We start from the raw sequence: 15,000 nt of genomic DNA on the forward strand, positions 1-15,000 counted from the left end.
TCTTAACAAAGAAACACACAAAGCAGCCAACAAACAAAAGACAGGAAATAAGAACAGAAACAAAACATATAAACAAAGGCAGAATAGAATGAAGAAAATGAATTTAAAAAAAATAAAAATAAAAATAAAAAACATGTGTGGGGAGGGAAAAGTGTATGGTGGGGCCGGAACCAACGAATGTCCGAGGCCAACATTGGAAAAAAAAAAAAAAAAAAATATAAAAAAAAAGAAAGAAAAAAAGAAAGAAGAAGAAGAACAGAAGAAGTCATGTGCAAGGGGAAATAAACGATACATTCTTGAGGCCTGAGTGGATTCGTTTTTGCAGTTTTCTCCCTTAGACCGTTATCTCTCTCTCGGTCTCTCTTGCTACAGATTTGCAGTCTTCATCAACAGAGTGCGGTCAGAGACAGACAGATGGCAGGGAGACACAGACACAAACACAGACACACACACATACAGCCGACGAAAAGGCTTGAGGGCCAGCGACCACCCGACGGTGAAATATGATAGGTATATAATAAACCTTAGGAGAAATCCGACACCTTAAGTGATGATGGCCCCAGCAAGTGATCCCCCCATCATGAATCGTGACGCCGGGCAGATTCGTTTCTTCTTTTTTTTTTCTTTTTTTTCTCTCCCCATCCCCCCCCCACACCTGGTCTTGTTTTGTTTCCTGGTGGAAAATGAGAAGCTTTACTGAGTGATCCGGATTCCCTTCTTCTTCTTCTCTCTCTCTCAACTCACTGTCCGGCTTAAAAATAAAAAAGAAAAGAAAAAAAGAGAGACAGAGAGAGAAAGAGAGACAGACAGAGTCAGAGAGGGAGGGGAGGGGGGCGGGGGGGGGGGGGGGGGGGGGGGGGGGGGGGGGGGGGGGCCGGAGATAGAGACACAGAGAGAGGGAGAGACAGAGAGGGACAGTGACAGACAGACCGAAACAGAAAGAGAGAGAGGGGAGAGAGAGAGAGAGAGAGAGAGAGAGAGAGAGAGAGAGAGAGAGAGAGAGAGAGAGAGACAGGGACAGAGACAAAGGGCGGGGAAGACAGAGAGACAGACAGACACAAACACACATACACACACAGAGGAGAGAGAGAGAGAGACAGAGACAGACAGAGACAGAGAGCGAATTAGTCAGAGACAGAGATACAGAGACACAGACACAGACAGAGAGAGGAAACCTGAGGAATTGAGAGAGACAGAGAGAGACAGAGAGACAGAGATGGGGGGGGGGGGGGAGAAAAACCTGGAATGATAACCCCTCCCTCGCCTTCTGCCGCTCCTGTGAGCACCGCCTTCTGATGATAGGGTGGGGTGGGATGAAGGTGTGTGTGTGTGTGTGTGTGTGTGTGTGTGCGTGTGTGTGTGTGTGTGCGCGTGCGTGCGTGCGTGTGTGTGTATGTGCGTGTGTGTGTGTGTGTGCGCGTGCGTGCGTGTGTGCGTTCGTGTGTGTGTGTGTGCGTTCGTGTGTGCGTTCGTGTGTGTGTGTGTGTGTGTGTGTGTGTGCGTGCGTGCGTGTGTGTGTGTTTCCTTCAGGTCAGTTGCCTCGGTATTTTCTCTTGTTTATGTTCCTTAGGTGTGTATAATATGACTGACTACACGTCCTCGTTCCTACATGTCTATGTCGTCCACATGTCCGTTTTCAATCAGGTCTTCAATGCTCCATCGGGTTGTATTGTATTGTTGTATTACTCTTTTGTCACAACAGACTTATCTGTGTAAAATTCGGGCCGCTCTTCCCGGGGAGAGCGCGTCGCTACACTGAGAGCGCCACCCATTTTTTTTTTAGTGTATTTTTTTCTATCTGCAGTTTCATTTGTTCTCCTATCAAAGTGAATTTTTTCTACAGAATTTTGCCATGGACAACCCTTTTGTTGTCGTGGATTCTCGTACATGCGCTAAGTGCATGCTGCACACGGGACCTTGGTTTGTTTATCGTCTCACCCAAATGACTAGCGTCCAGACCACCACTCAAGGTCCAGTGGAGGGGGAGAAAATACTGGCGACTGTGGAGTTCGAACCAGCGCGCTCAGATTCTCTCGCTTCCTACGCGGACGCGTTTACATCTAGGCCATCACTCCACTTCATGCTGTTCCCACTTGTGTTCTTTGTGTTTTCCTCAGTAGCATTAATGTACCAAAAGGTGTTCGTTTATTAGGTCTTTGTTTCTTTGAGTCTGTGTTTCCAACAATGTCTGTTTCCTCAGGTCCATGATCTGTGTTATCTAACGTCTGTATTCCATCGGGTCATCTATACAGTTCTCACAGTCCTTGTTCTTTCGGAGTCAGTGTTCCCACTGTCCACTGATCACTTGCGTGCCTACACAAATACATACACACACACACACACACTACAAACACTACACACACACAGACACAGACAAACAGACACAGACACACACACACATACGGATAGAGAGCGAGTCTTTACATCAAAGAAAGAAAGTAAACACACACACACACACACACACACACACACACACGGATAGAGAGCGAGTCTTTACATCAAAGAAAGAAAGTAAACACACACACACACACACACACACACACACACACCCTCCCCCCCCTCCACACACACACGGATAGAGAGCGAGTCAACAGATCAAATTAAAAAAAACAACAACACACAGACACAGACACAGACACACACACACAGACACACACACACACACACATATACATACACGGATAGAGAGCAAGTCTTTACATCAAAGAAAAAAAAGTAAAGAAACAAACACACACACGCACACACACACACACACACACACACACACACACACACACACACACACACACACACACACACACACACACCAAATAAAAATACAAAAACAGCAACAAAAAAAACAAACAACAACAACAACAAACAACAACAACAACAACAAAAAACCAACAAAACCAACCCACCTCATCGTGGCACGAGTAGTCGGACATGTAGCCCTTGTTGCGCATGTGGTTGAGAATGGTCTGGGTGATGGGCACGCTGAAGTCGATGATTGGCGGGTCGCTTGTCACGTGGGGCGGCGGGACCTCCGCGGCCGAGGCAGCCACCGCCGCCGCTGCCACCGCCGCCGTCGCCGCCGTCGCAGTCGTCACCGCGCCGACCGCGCCGACGGCCGCCGCCATGACGACGGGCGCCTCGTTCTGGTTGGCCGCCGAGGAGGTGTTGTTGTTGCCTTCCAGGGACAGGTGCATCCGCTTCTGGCAGTCCGTGCAGGACATGAGGAAGCGGGTCACCGCCTCCCTCGGCAGGAAGCTGTAGGTCTCGGCGATCTGGGGCAGAAAAGAACAACAACAACGATAAAACCAGTTCCTTTAAATTTGAGTTTCAGTTTCATGGCATGCCAAGGCAAGGCAATGCAAGGCAAGGCAAGGCAAGGCAAGGCAAGGCAAGGCAAGGCAAGAAGTTATTTCAGGAAGCTGTAGGTCTCGGCGATCTGAAAACAACAACAACAACAAAAGTTCCTAATTTCAGTTTCAGTTTCAAGGCAAGGCAAGGCAAGGCAAGGCAAGAAATCTATTTCCGGAAGCTGTAGGTCTCAGCGATTTGAAAGAAAAATACAAACAAAAACAAACAAGTTCCTAATTTCAGTTTCAGTTTCAAGTCAAAGCAAAGCAAAGCAAGGCAAGAAGTTTATTTCAGGAAGCTGTAGGTCTCCGTGATCTGAAAACAACAACAACAAAACAGTTCCTAGTTTCAGTTCCAAGGCAAGGCAAGGCAAGGCAAGGCAGGGCGAGGCATGGTAAGGCAAGGCAAGGCAAAACAAGGCAAGGCAAGGCAAGGCAAGAAGTTTATTTCAGGAAGCTTTAAGTCTCAGCGTTCTGAAAACATCATCGTCATCAACAACGACAAAAGTTCCTTATTTCACTTTCAGTTTCAAGGCAAGGCAAGGCAAGAAATCTATTTCCGGAAGCTGTAGGTCTCGGCGATTTGAAAGAAAAATACAAACAAAAACAAACAAGTTCCTAATTTCAGTTTCAGTTAGTCAAGGCAAAGCAAAGCAAAGCAAGACAAAGCAAGGCAAGAAGTTTATTTCAGCAAGCTGTAGGTCTCGGCGATCTGAAAGAAAAAGCCACAAAGAAAGTAGTTCCTAATTTCAGTTTCAGTTTCAAGGCAAAGCAAGGCAAGACGTTTATTTCAGGAAGCTGTAGGTCTCCGTGATCTGAAAACAACAACAACAAACAGTTCCTAATTTCAGTTTCAAGGCAAGGCAAAGCAAGACAAAGGAAAGCAAAAAGCTGTACGTCTTGGCGATCTGAAGAAGAAAAAAAAAAGAAAAGAAAAAAGGTCCTAATTTCAGTTTCAGTTTCAAGGCAAAGCAAGGAGTATATTTCAGAAAACTGCAGGTCTCTGTGATCTGACCCCCCCCCCCCCCCACACACACACACCCCCGACCCCACCCCCACACCCCAAAAAACTAAACCCAAAAAACAAAGCAAAAAAACAACAACAACAACCCCCCCAAAAAAAAACACAACTACAAACAAACAAGAAAAAGAAGAAGAACAACAAATAGTTCCAAATTTCAGTTTCAATTTCAAGGCAACACGGCAAGAAGTTTATTTCAGGAAACTGTAGGTCTCTCTGTTCAAAAAACCAACAACAACACAAACAGCTCCTAATTTCATTTTCAAGGCAAGGGAAGGCAAAGCAAGGCAAGGCAAGGCAAGGCAATAATTTATTTCAGGAAACTGTATGTCTCAATGATCTATTAAAAAAAAAAAAAAAAAATCACACACAAAAACAATAGTTCCTTAATTTCAGTTTCATTTTCAAGGCAAAGCAAGGCAAGGCAAGGCGAGACTTTTATTTCGTGTGCACCCTGGGGGTAACTGAAACGTTCCTTTTTTCTCAAAAAAGGGAGGCGTCACTGCGTTCGGACGAATCCATACATGTACGCTACACCACATCTGCTAGGCTGATGTTTGGCCAGCTTCTTAGTCAGGCTTTGAGTGCGTGCATATAATCATAATTTTATTTATTTGTGCGCCAAGGGCGGAGTGGATTTCTCCTGCGGAAGTTTGTCAAGTGGACAACACTGTCGTTGCTATGGAGTTCTTTTTTTTCCAGTGCGCCAAGTGGGAGCTACGCACGGGACCTTGGGTCTATCGTCTCATCCGAATGACTTCCACCCACAGTGTGATTTTCCAGTCAAACGTGTGTGTGTGGGGGTGGGGGGGGGGTGGGGGGGGGGAAGCCACTGAGACCGGGGTTCGAATCCAGACCCTCACTGACTCTGAATTGTGACAGATGAGCGTCTTAACCATTCTGCCACCTTCCTCCAGTTCCGCTAACAACAATAATAATGACAATAAAAATGATGATGACAATAATAATAATAATAATACTATACGTATTTGGCGCGAACTCCACAAATAATGGAATCTAAGCGACTCACGTGAAACAATATATACATTAGAATACAATAGCTCATGAAGACAACAGAAGAAGAAGAAGAAGCAGAAGAAGAAGAAATCGAAATAAGAAACATATACTTATATCGCCAAGACAATACTACAAATACTAATTGCCAGGTGATATTCGTTGGTGTAGGTTCCATTAACTCCGGATACATAATCATAGAAGAAGAAAGTTTTCCTTCTCAGAACCGATTCTGAGCGAGGGAAATGTCTCTCTCCCTCTCTTTGTCTGTCTCTCTCTGTCTGTCTCTCACTCTCTCTCTGTGTCTTTCAGTCTCTGTCACTGCCTTCCCCCCTCCCCCACTCTCTCTCTCTCCACACACACACACACACACACACACACACACACACACACACACACACACACACACACACACACACACACACATACACACACACACACACACACACACACACGAACATCTTATATTTATGCGACGATATGAAGAAGGAAGAGGTGGAGGAAGAAGGGAGGGAGGGAGGATGGGGGAGGTGGAGGAAGAGAAGGAGAAGGAGGAGAAGGAGGACGAGGTGGGTAAGGAGAGGAGGAAGAGGAGGAGGTGGGGCTAGGAGAAGGAAGAGGAGAGTAACGCGGAGGGGGGACATCGTCTCGGCCATCTCAAACCATTCCTCCCAGTGCAAGGTGTAGATGACGTTAATATGTGGGAGGACAAAGGGGAGGAGGAAGAAAAGAAGAGGAGGAGACAGAGGAGAAAGTGGAGGAAGAGGAGGAAGATGTGAAAGAGGAAGAGGAGGAGGAAGAGGAGGAAAAGGAGAAATAGGAGGAGAAGAAAGAAGAGCGGGAGAACGAGGAGAAAGTGGAGGAGGAAGAAAAAGAAGAAAGAAGAGGAGGAAGATGAGAAGAAAGAAGAGGAGGAGAACGAGGAGAAAGTGGAGGAGGAAGAAGAGGAAGAGGAGGAAGAGGGGGTAAAGAGAAGGAGGAGGTCAAGAAAAAAAACACATCGTCTCGGCGATTTGACAACCAGTCCAAGCAGCACTTAGCGATAATTATGCTGATCGTATGAAAGGAGGAGGAGAAGGAGAAAGAGGAGGATGAGGAAGAGAAGAAAGAGGAGGAGGAGGAAGAGAAGAAAGAGGAGGAGGAGGAAGAGAAGAAAGAGGAGGAGGAGGAAGAGAAGAAAGAGGAGGAGGAGGAAGAGGAAAAAGAGGAGGAGGGAAGGAGGAGGTGGAGCAGAAGAAGAAAATCGTCTCAGCGATCTGAAAACCAATCCAAGCATCACCAAGTGATGATGATGCTGGTCGTACTAAGGAGGAGGAGGAGGAGTTGGTGATGAGGAAGGATGAAGAGGAGAAGACTGGATGGTAGAGGAGGAGAAGGGTAAGGAGGAGGAGGAGGAGCAGCAGCAGAAGAAGATCGCCTTGGAGAACTGAAATTGGTCCCAAGCAAGGTCAGGTCATAATGATGCCGACACGAAATAGGAGGAGGAGGTGGTGGAGGAGGAGGAAGGAGGAGCTGGAGGAGGAGGAAGAGGAAAGAGGAGGACGGTATGGTGAAGTAGGAGAGGGAGGAGAAGATGGAGGTAGATGGTAAGAAGAAAGAGTGTGAGGAGAGAGATCAGGATGAGGATGGAAAAATAAAGGGAGGGTGGTGGGGGAGGGGGCGTGTGCAGTAGGACGAAGAAGAGGAGGAGAAAGAGGAGGGGATATGGATGAGGAAGAGGAGGAGAAGGAGGAGGGGATATGGATGAGGAAGAGGAGGAGAAGGAGGAGGGGATATGGATGAGGAAGAGGAGGAGAAGGAGGAGGGGATATGGATGAGGAAGAGGAGGAGAAGGAGGAGGGGGTACGGATGAGGAAGAGGAGGAGAAGGAGGATAGGGTAGGGATGAGGAAGAGGAGGAGAAGGAGGAGGACGAGGAAGACGAGGAGAAGGAGGAGGGCGTACGGATGAGGAAGAGGAGGAGAAGGAGGAGGGCGTACGGACGAGGAAGAGGAGGAGGACGAGGAAGAGGAGGAGGAGGAGGTGGGTACGGACGAGGAAGAGGAGGAGAAGGAGAAGGAGGTACGGATGAGGAAGAGGAGGAGGAGAGGGTATGGACGAGGAAGAGGAGGAGGAGGAGGAGGACGAGAAGAGAGTATCGGCGATCTTCAAAAACCAGTCTCACCAGTGCCAAAAGAAGAAGACTTGTGCAAAACCGAAAGGATGATCTGCATTTTTTTAATCATATAAAAAAAAATCATTTATCTATTTATTCATCTATTTATCTATTCATATTTCTTTGGCGACCAGTCTCTCTGTTCCCTTCCATCCTCTCTCTCCTTCCTCCCTCTGTCTTCCTTCTCTCAACTCTCTTTAGCCCATGGAAATAGTAATAACAATGATAATAATAATGATAATAATAATAATAATAATAATGAAGATGATTACAGTGATAATAATAATAATAATGATGATGATGATGATGATGATGATGATTATGAACTATTCATACAGCGCGATTGCAATAAAGCACAGCCGTTGCAATTTCAAACACAATTCATTCCCTGATTCACCCACTAACGGTGACTACTGTACCAACAGACTACAGTGCTACACTACACGCTACCAATCCATCCACCCACCCACCCATCCATCTGCCTACTTAACCTACCTAGCAACCAACCAGCCCATCTATCACCTATCTGTCTGTCTGTGTATGTGCATGTAGGTATGTCTACTTGTCTCTATATTTTTTGTCTTTATCTGTCAGTGTACCAATCTGTCTCTGTGCGTGATCTTAAACAAACACAGAATCGTGCAAAATGTGGTTTTGTTTTTTGTTTTTCGTTGTTGTGGTGGTTATTGTTTCGTGAATTTCTGTTTTCGTTCATTATCAATTTTTTCGAATATATTTTGGAAGCACACGCACAAGCGTATTTGTATAATTATGATCTTCCGGGTTCTGTATGACAGGGTATGGAAATCCGTGGGCTCCCCCCACACACACCCACACCCCACCCACCATTCCCCCTTATCATAGTTAATGATAATCTGGACGGCACTGGATGAAATACAATCTCTTTAAAAGCAAGGGAAACAAAACGAATTCAGTATGTATGCATTAAACATTTGTCAGGCAACTTTCTGATTTTTTTTTTTTTTTTGTCAGCCGGACACTAAAACGTGTGTGTGTGTGTGTGTGTGTGTGTGTGTGTGTGTGTGTGTGTGTAAGTGTATGTGCATGTGCGCGCGCGAGCTGTTTGTGTGCGAACGTACGTGTGCTCGTGAAGGACTGAGTGCGCGAATAAACACTCGCTCCGCGCGCGCGCACGCACGCGCGCGCGCGCGTGTGTATGTGCTTAAGAGCTCGCTATCACTAACCCACAGGCTAATCAGCTTCTGTTTCAATTAATAATCGCGCCCAGAGCGGTGTGACAGTGACTCTAACTCCCCCCCCCTCCCCCCCGCTCCATCCCCTCACCCAACCTCTTTCTATCTCTGTCTCTCTATCCCTCTCTCTCAATCGTTCCCTGGATATGACTGGCGTCACCAGCAATCTGTTCCATCTTGCTCCGGCACAGATGCTGACTGACTAATTTCCAAGACAAGCAAGCGAGCGCTCTTTTACCCGCGACGGACTGAATTGCAGGCTTCCAGAATATGGACAAGGGAAAAGGAGAGAAGAAAAAGAAAGAAAAGAAAAAAAAAGAAAAGAAAAAAAAAAAAAGATCGACAAGAATATTGTCGTAACCGCCCCCTTCTGCACAATGCTGCTGCTTCTGCTGCTGCGCCTTTCTGTCCCGCCCCCCACCCCCGCCCCCTCGCCTCCTCCATCCCTCCCGCACCCCTCTCTCTCTCTCTCTCCACATTTACCCCCCCCCCCACCCACCCACAAACACACACCCCAACACCACCCGCCCCCTTTCCTCTACGCATCTCCTAAACAAGCATGCGCGAGAGTGGGGGGTGGGGGTGGGGGGTGGGGGGTGGGGTGGGGAAGGCACCACCCGGCATGCAGGCTTTTTTTTTTTTTTTCCTTCCGGGAGGGAAGCAAGGAAAGTGGGAAAAGGAGGTCCTGGGAAGGGTTGGTGTGTGTGTGTGTGTGTGGGGGGGCGGTGTAGGGAGTTAGGGAGGGTGGAGGTAGGATGCGCATCGCCAACGAGTTCTTTAATGCCTGGTTTTCCTCACAAAATTGCAAGTTTGGTGGGAGGGGGAAGGAGGGTGGGGGAGGGGGGGGGGGGGGGGGGGGGGGGGCGGGGTGAAAAGCAGGAGCGATTTCTCGGGGCCCGGATTCAATTGCAGCCGCCCAGGCAAGGCGATCTGCCATTCTTCAAAATGCCGGCTATCTTTTGCCTTCTCCTTCTCCTTCCTTCCTTCCCTGTCCTGGCTGGCTGTGGGACTCGGCAGACGTCTTCCTCTCCTCCCGCTTGCCCCCCCACCACCGCCCCCCGCCCTCCCCGTTCCCCCCGTCCCCTCCACCCACCCCGGGCCCTATTTCCCCCATTCACCCAAACCACCCACCCCCACTGATCCCAAGCAGCATCGTTTTCATGATTTGATGACGGATGATTTCTAATCGGGAGTCGTCTTCTTCTTCTTGGGCCTTTAGCTGGCTGATGTCAATCGCCCTGCGCTCCGCTCTCTCTCTCTCTCTCTCTCTCTCTCTCTCTCAACAATGAAAGACAACGGGCGTATTGTATTGTATGCCGGGACGGTCTGTCCGCCATGTCCGGCCCACAATGCCCTGCGCGATGCCCGATGCTCTGTGCTGCCCTCTTGCGGTGGCCGTGCTCCCGTCGGGACAAGACTGACTTCCCTCCCTTCCATCATCCCGAGTCCTCAGTGGCGCTCTTTACTTGTTTGGAAGGGGGGGGGGGGGAGGAGGGGGGATGTGAAGGGGGGGGGGGGAGGGAAGGGAAAGTTTGGCCCGGGAGCTTGGCGTTTTGCCGTGTGTAGTGGTGGTGGGTCGCTCGCTCTCTCTGTCGGTTGTTCTATGGGGCATTGATTTCTTTATTCGGCACAGGCTGTTAATTCCCTCCCTTCCCCCCCCACTGCCTCGTCTCGTGTCGCGTGAAAAGCGGTAGCCGTAATGTGTGAACAAAGTTTTCGCCCGGTCCCGTTTGTTGTGGAAGGAGAGGGGGGTGGGGGGGGGGGGAGGGGGTTATTCTACGGTGCGCGGGGGAGAGCTGGGGGGGGGGGGGGGGGGGGGGGCTGATCACGTGACTTGTGCGAGGATGGGGTTATGGCTATGGACTGTTGTGTTTGGGGCTGTGAAAGCTTGACTTTTGTTGTGTGTGTGTGTGTGTGTGTGTGTGTGTGATCAGGGTCTTTGTGGACAATAAAACCTATTAGCTTTTAGAGATCGAGAGCTAATAGGCCGTTCGTCAATTCGCCTCCCATCTATTGTGAGTCAGTGGGGGAAGTTAGCGTTTGTGAGTGCTGGATTCAGGTTATCGTTAAAACAATTTTTTGTTGTTATTTTTGTTGTTGTTGTTGTTGGCAAAGAATGATCTGTCTGTGCTGTGTTCGTCAGTTTTACTCTCTCTCTCTCTTGTGGGGGAGGGGGGGGGCGGTTAGGTCCGCTTTGGAATGTTGTGTATAAATTTCTAAAGCCTGACTTTGGAAACACATAATTATATTAATTGATTTCCAAACTCTCAGAACCCACTGCTTTACGTTTTGTAAGCTAGGTATTTCTTTCCAGACAGATCATTTCTTTGTGCGTGCGCGCGCGCGTGTGCGTGCGTGCGTGTGCGTGTGTGTGTGTGTGTGTGTGTGTGCGTGAGTGTGTTTTTGAATTTTACGAACACCATCGCGGTGAGAATGCACAAAACACAGCAGCCTTCACGCTCTTCGACCACGGAATGCTTCCGTTTGTCTTGCTCACATGTTTGGATACATCGTTCTTTCTGACACTGACTGCCATAATGTGGAAACACAGAAAGAGACACTGACAACTGACACTGACACTTATCTACTGAATATAATACAGCCTTTCTTAATGAGCGATCAATAGAGAGAGAGAGAGAGAGAGAGAGAGAGAGAGAGGAACAAGAACACTGAACACTGAAATATTTAATGTCATTAGCTGAAAAGCTCTGGTGACATAGTAGGTACAAATCAGAACAAAATGGTGCAAAATAGATGAAACGGAACAGAATGATGAAAAACACAACAACAAATAAACAAAAAACAACAACAACAAACCAAAAAAAAAAAAAAAAACAAACAAACAAACAAAAAAACAAAAAAACAACAAAAAAAACAACAAACAAACAAAAAAAAACCAGAACTGAAACAACATAAACTAATAAGAGACTTGCGACACTTTGGCACTTTGTCAATAGTTTAAAGTACACGTGGCAGGGGGTAATTTGCCTTTTTTTTTCCAGTCGATCGGCTCCAAGGTTTAGACAGTACACAGAAAAAAGTACAGATAAATCATATAATAAATATTTACGCATGTAACATCGATACACATATCATGTGGAGTGATGGCCTATAGGTAATGCGTCCGCCTAGGAAGCGAGAGAATCTGACTGCGCTGCCGATATTTTCTCCCTCTCCACGAGGCCTTGAGTGGTGGTCTGAACGCTAGTCATTCGGATGAGACGATAAACCGAGGTCTCGTGTGCAGCATGCAATTGGCGCACGTAAAAGAACCCACGGAAACAAAAGGGTTGCTCCTGGCAAAATTCTGTAGAAAAATTCACTTCGATAGGAAAATCAAATAAAATTGCACGCAAGAAAAAATACAAAAAAATGGGTGGCGCTGTAGTGTAGCGACGCGCTCTCCCTGGGGAGAGCCGCCCGAAATCTGTTGTGATAAAAAGAGAAATACAATACAATACAATACAATTCAATACAATACAATCAATACAAACACATACTAAACTGCATATAAATCATATAATAAATATTTACGCATGTAACATCAAAACCCATCATATCAATACGAACACATCAAATAATTACAATGTCGAGATTGACCATCCAAATGTGGCCCTTCCTTTTTATCTATGCTTTTTTCTTCAATGAACCCATACTAATTTTTAATTGATTAATGAGTATTTTGACCGATGAGGGACGTTTTCCGTATATTTATTGCCTCAGATGCATATTTTGCAAGTGAAAGTATCACATCTTCATTTTCTGTCATCAGTATGCCGAACAAATCTTTTCTCTGCGCTGGAGCTGTATTGAAAATAGTGCAGTTTTTTTTTTCGTAATTCATCGTATCTTTTGCAGTTAAATATGAAATGATTATCATCCTCTGGGCTTTCGCCACACATACGGCAAGGAGATGTTGCTACGTCTGAATCGAACCATCTTCTGTTGGCATTTAGTCCAAGTGCTCTCAATCAGAGCTTCGCAAAGCAGATTTTATGCCATTTATTTGTTATAATCTTAATATACTTCTCTGTTTGAAATATTGATTTGAATGAATAAAACCATTTATACCTACCATTGCTCTCTATTTCTCCGTGTCAGTTTTGCTTGTAGCATGCTATTAGTCTGTCTTTAAATTCCGATACAAAGCCGCTCTCGTGCCCTACTCCTTGGCACATCCAAACAGACAGGAGAAACAGAGAGAGAGAGAGAGAGAGAGGTGGGGGTGGGGAAGACAGTTTTCCTGCAGAATTGTGGTGTGTGTGAGTGTGTGTGTGTGTGTGTGTGTGTGTGTGTTCTTCTGTCGTATAGTATACTTTATTACTCAGGGAACAGCAATAACGCGAAAGGTCAACGTTTTCAACAACAACAACGGCTGATAGAAAACGTTTCAGGCGGCGAAACAATCGTGAGAGGCATTTCCATACGTCCCCCCGATTCCCCCCCCAGTCCGTGAGAAAGCTGGCCTCACTCACGTGAAGGCACTTGATTCGGACACTTGTGAACATCTATCACCTCTCTCTCTCTCTCTCTCTGTGTCCCTTTCTTTGATCAAATTACAAATAATTAAACTTTTTTTTTTCTCTTGAAAACAAAAACACAAAAAGAATCCACCACCACCACCACCAAAAACAAAACATAACAAAACAACAACAACAACAAATAGATACGATGTTCACCCATTAGCTGCACACCCCACACTCTTCGACGAAGCCCAGTGCTATGCTTATATATATATATATATATATTTGCATTTCTTTCTTTTTTATCACAACAGATTTCTCTATGTGAAATTCGGGCTGCTCTCCCCAAGGAAAGCGCATCGCTATACTACAGCGCCACCCATTTTTTGTATTTGTTTCCTGCGTGCAGTTTTATTTGTTTTGCCTATCGAAGTGGATTTTACTACAGAAGTTTGCCAGGAACAACCCTTTTGTTGCCGTGGGTTCTTTTACGTGCGCTAAGCGCATGCTGCACACGGGACCTTGGTTTATCGTCTCATCCGAATGACTAGCGTCCAGACCATCACTCAAGGTCTAGTGGAGGGGAGAAAATATCGGCGGCTGAGCCGTGATTCGAACCAGCGCGCTCAGATTCTCTCGCTTTCTAGACCATCACTGCACTTATTCTTATGTTCTAAACTGTCACTGTTTCTTTGCTGTTTGTCTCTTTGCTTTGTTTGTTTGTTTGTTTTGGTTCTGCCCCCCTAATCGTCAGTGGTGATTCAGTGCATGGCATTTCTCTCGTGTCGCTTTAAGCTGACTCTCTCAATCAGACCCCCCCCCTCCCCAAACCCCTTCTCCCACCCCCAATCCCCCCCCCCCCCCCCAACTCCTCCCAGTCCTCTGCCTGGTTCCTCTGCCTTCAACCCCTAGTGCCAACACTCCGCAGAGAGCTTTCAATTTCTGGTTTCTGTTGGGTTTCTTTTTAATACTGTTTCACAGCTCTCTCTCTCTCTGTGTCTCTGTCTCTGTCTGTCTATCTCTCCCTCCCATTTTCTCTGTCTGTCTTTCTGTCTGTCTGCCTGTCTGTCTGTCTGTCTGTCTGTCACACACACACACACACACACACACACACACACACACGCGCGCGCGCACACACACACACACACACACAGACAGAGAGTGTGTGTATGACACACACACACACACACAAACACACATTTCATTACCACCAACAAGAAAAACAAAACAAAACCCAAAACAACAACAACAATCAAACGAAAAACATAAAAAGCATGGAACATTTTCAGGTGATAACTTCATCCATTATCTTCTCCGAAACGTGATCAAAACTTGGGGCGCATTGAGTGGTCTCACATCAATGCAAGGAAAGGGAAAGCATACGTGTTAAATTCCCCCCCATCCCACCCTTTTTTTTTTTTTTCGAATTAAAGCCATCCACAACATTGAAAGCAAACAGATTTGCTGCCTTTTCCAGTGCGGTTGTGAACACCTACTCTCTTTTACCAAGCCATCGTCACATTATAATCATTTTCACATAGTTCAGTTTCTGCCCCCCCCCCCTTCCCACTCCCATCTCCCTCTCTCTTTCCTTCCATGTTTCTCCAGCGTCCAGCCTTATCTCACTGGGGAACCGAACATCTCGTGAAAGGCAAAAAGGGCAACCATGAGCCTAGTGAAGGCTTTTCAAAAGTATAAAGAAATGTCATATGCAGTATTTTTCGAAAAGTATTTGATGTAAAGGTACAGCCTGTTCTGTTGTATGCATCTGAAATACGGAGTATGAATAGACT

At 46.6% G+C, this 15,000-nt stretch overlaps 1 protein-coding gene across 1 annotated transcript in view; it reads right to left on the reverse strand.

The window, feature by feature from the left end:
- The window catches only part of LOC143294558 (nucleolar protein 4-like), a 417,577-nt gene that overhangs the window by 148,321 nt on the left and 254,256 nt on the right, over window positions 1–15,000 (reverse strand). Inside the window, exons 4-5 of the mRNA XM_076605932.1 lie at window positions 3,123–3,266; window positions 2,901–3,023 (exon numbers count right to left, since the gene is read on the reverse strand). Of these exons, the coding sequence (XP_076462047.1) occupies window positions 2,901–3,023; window positions 3,123–3,266 (267 nt within the window). The remainder of the gene's footprint in view (window positions 1–2,900; window positions 3,024–3,122; window positions 3,267–15,000) is intronic.

Source organism: Babylonia areolata, chromosome 20 (assembly GCF_041734735.1).
Source record: "Babylonia areolata isolate BAREFJ2019XMU chromosome 20, ASM4173473v1, whole genome shotgun sequence".
Taxonomy (NCBI): Eukaryota; Metazoa; Mollusca; class Gastropoda; order Neogastropoda; family Buccinidae; genus Babylonia; species Babylonia areolata.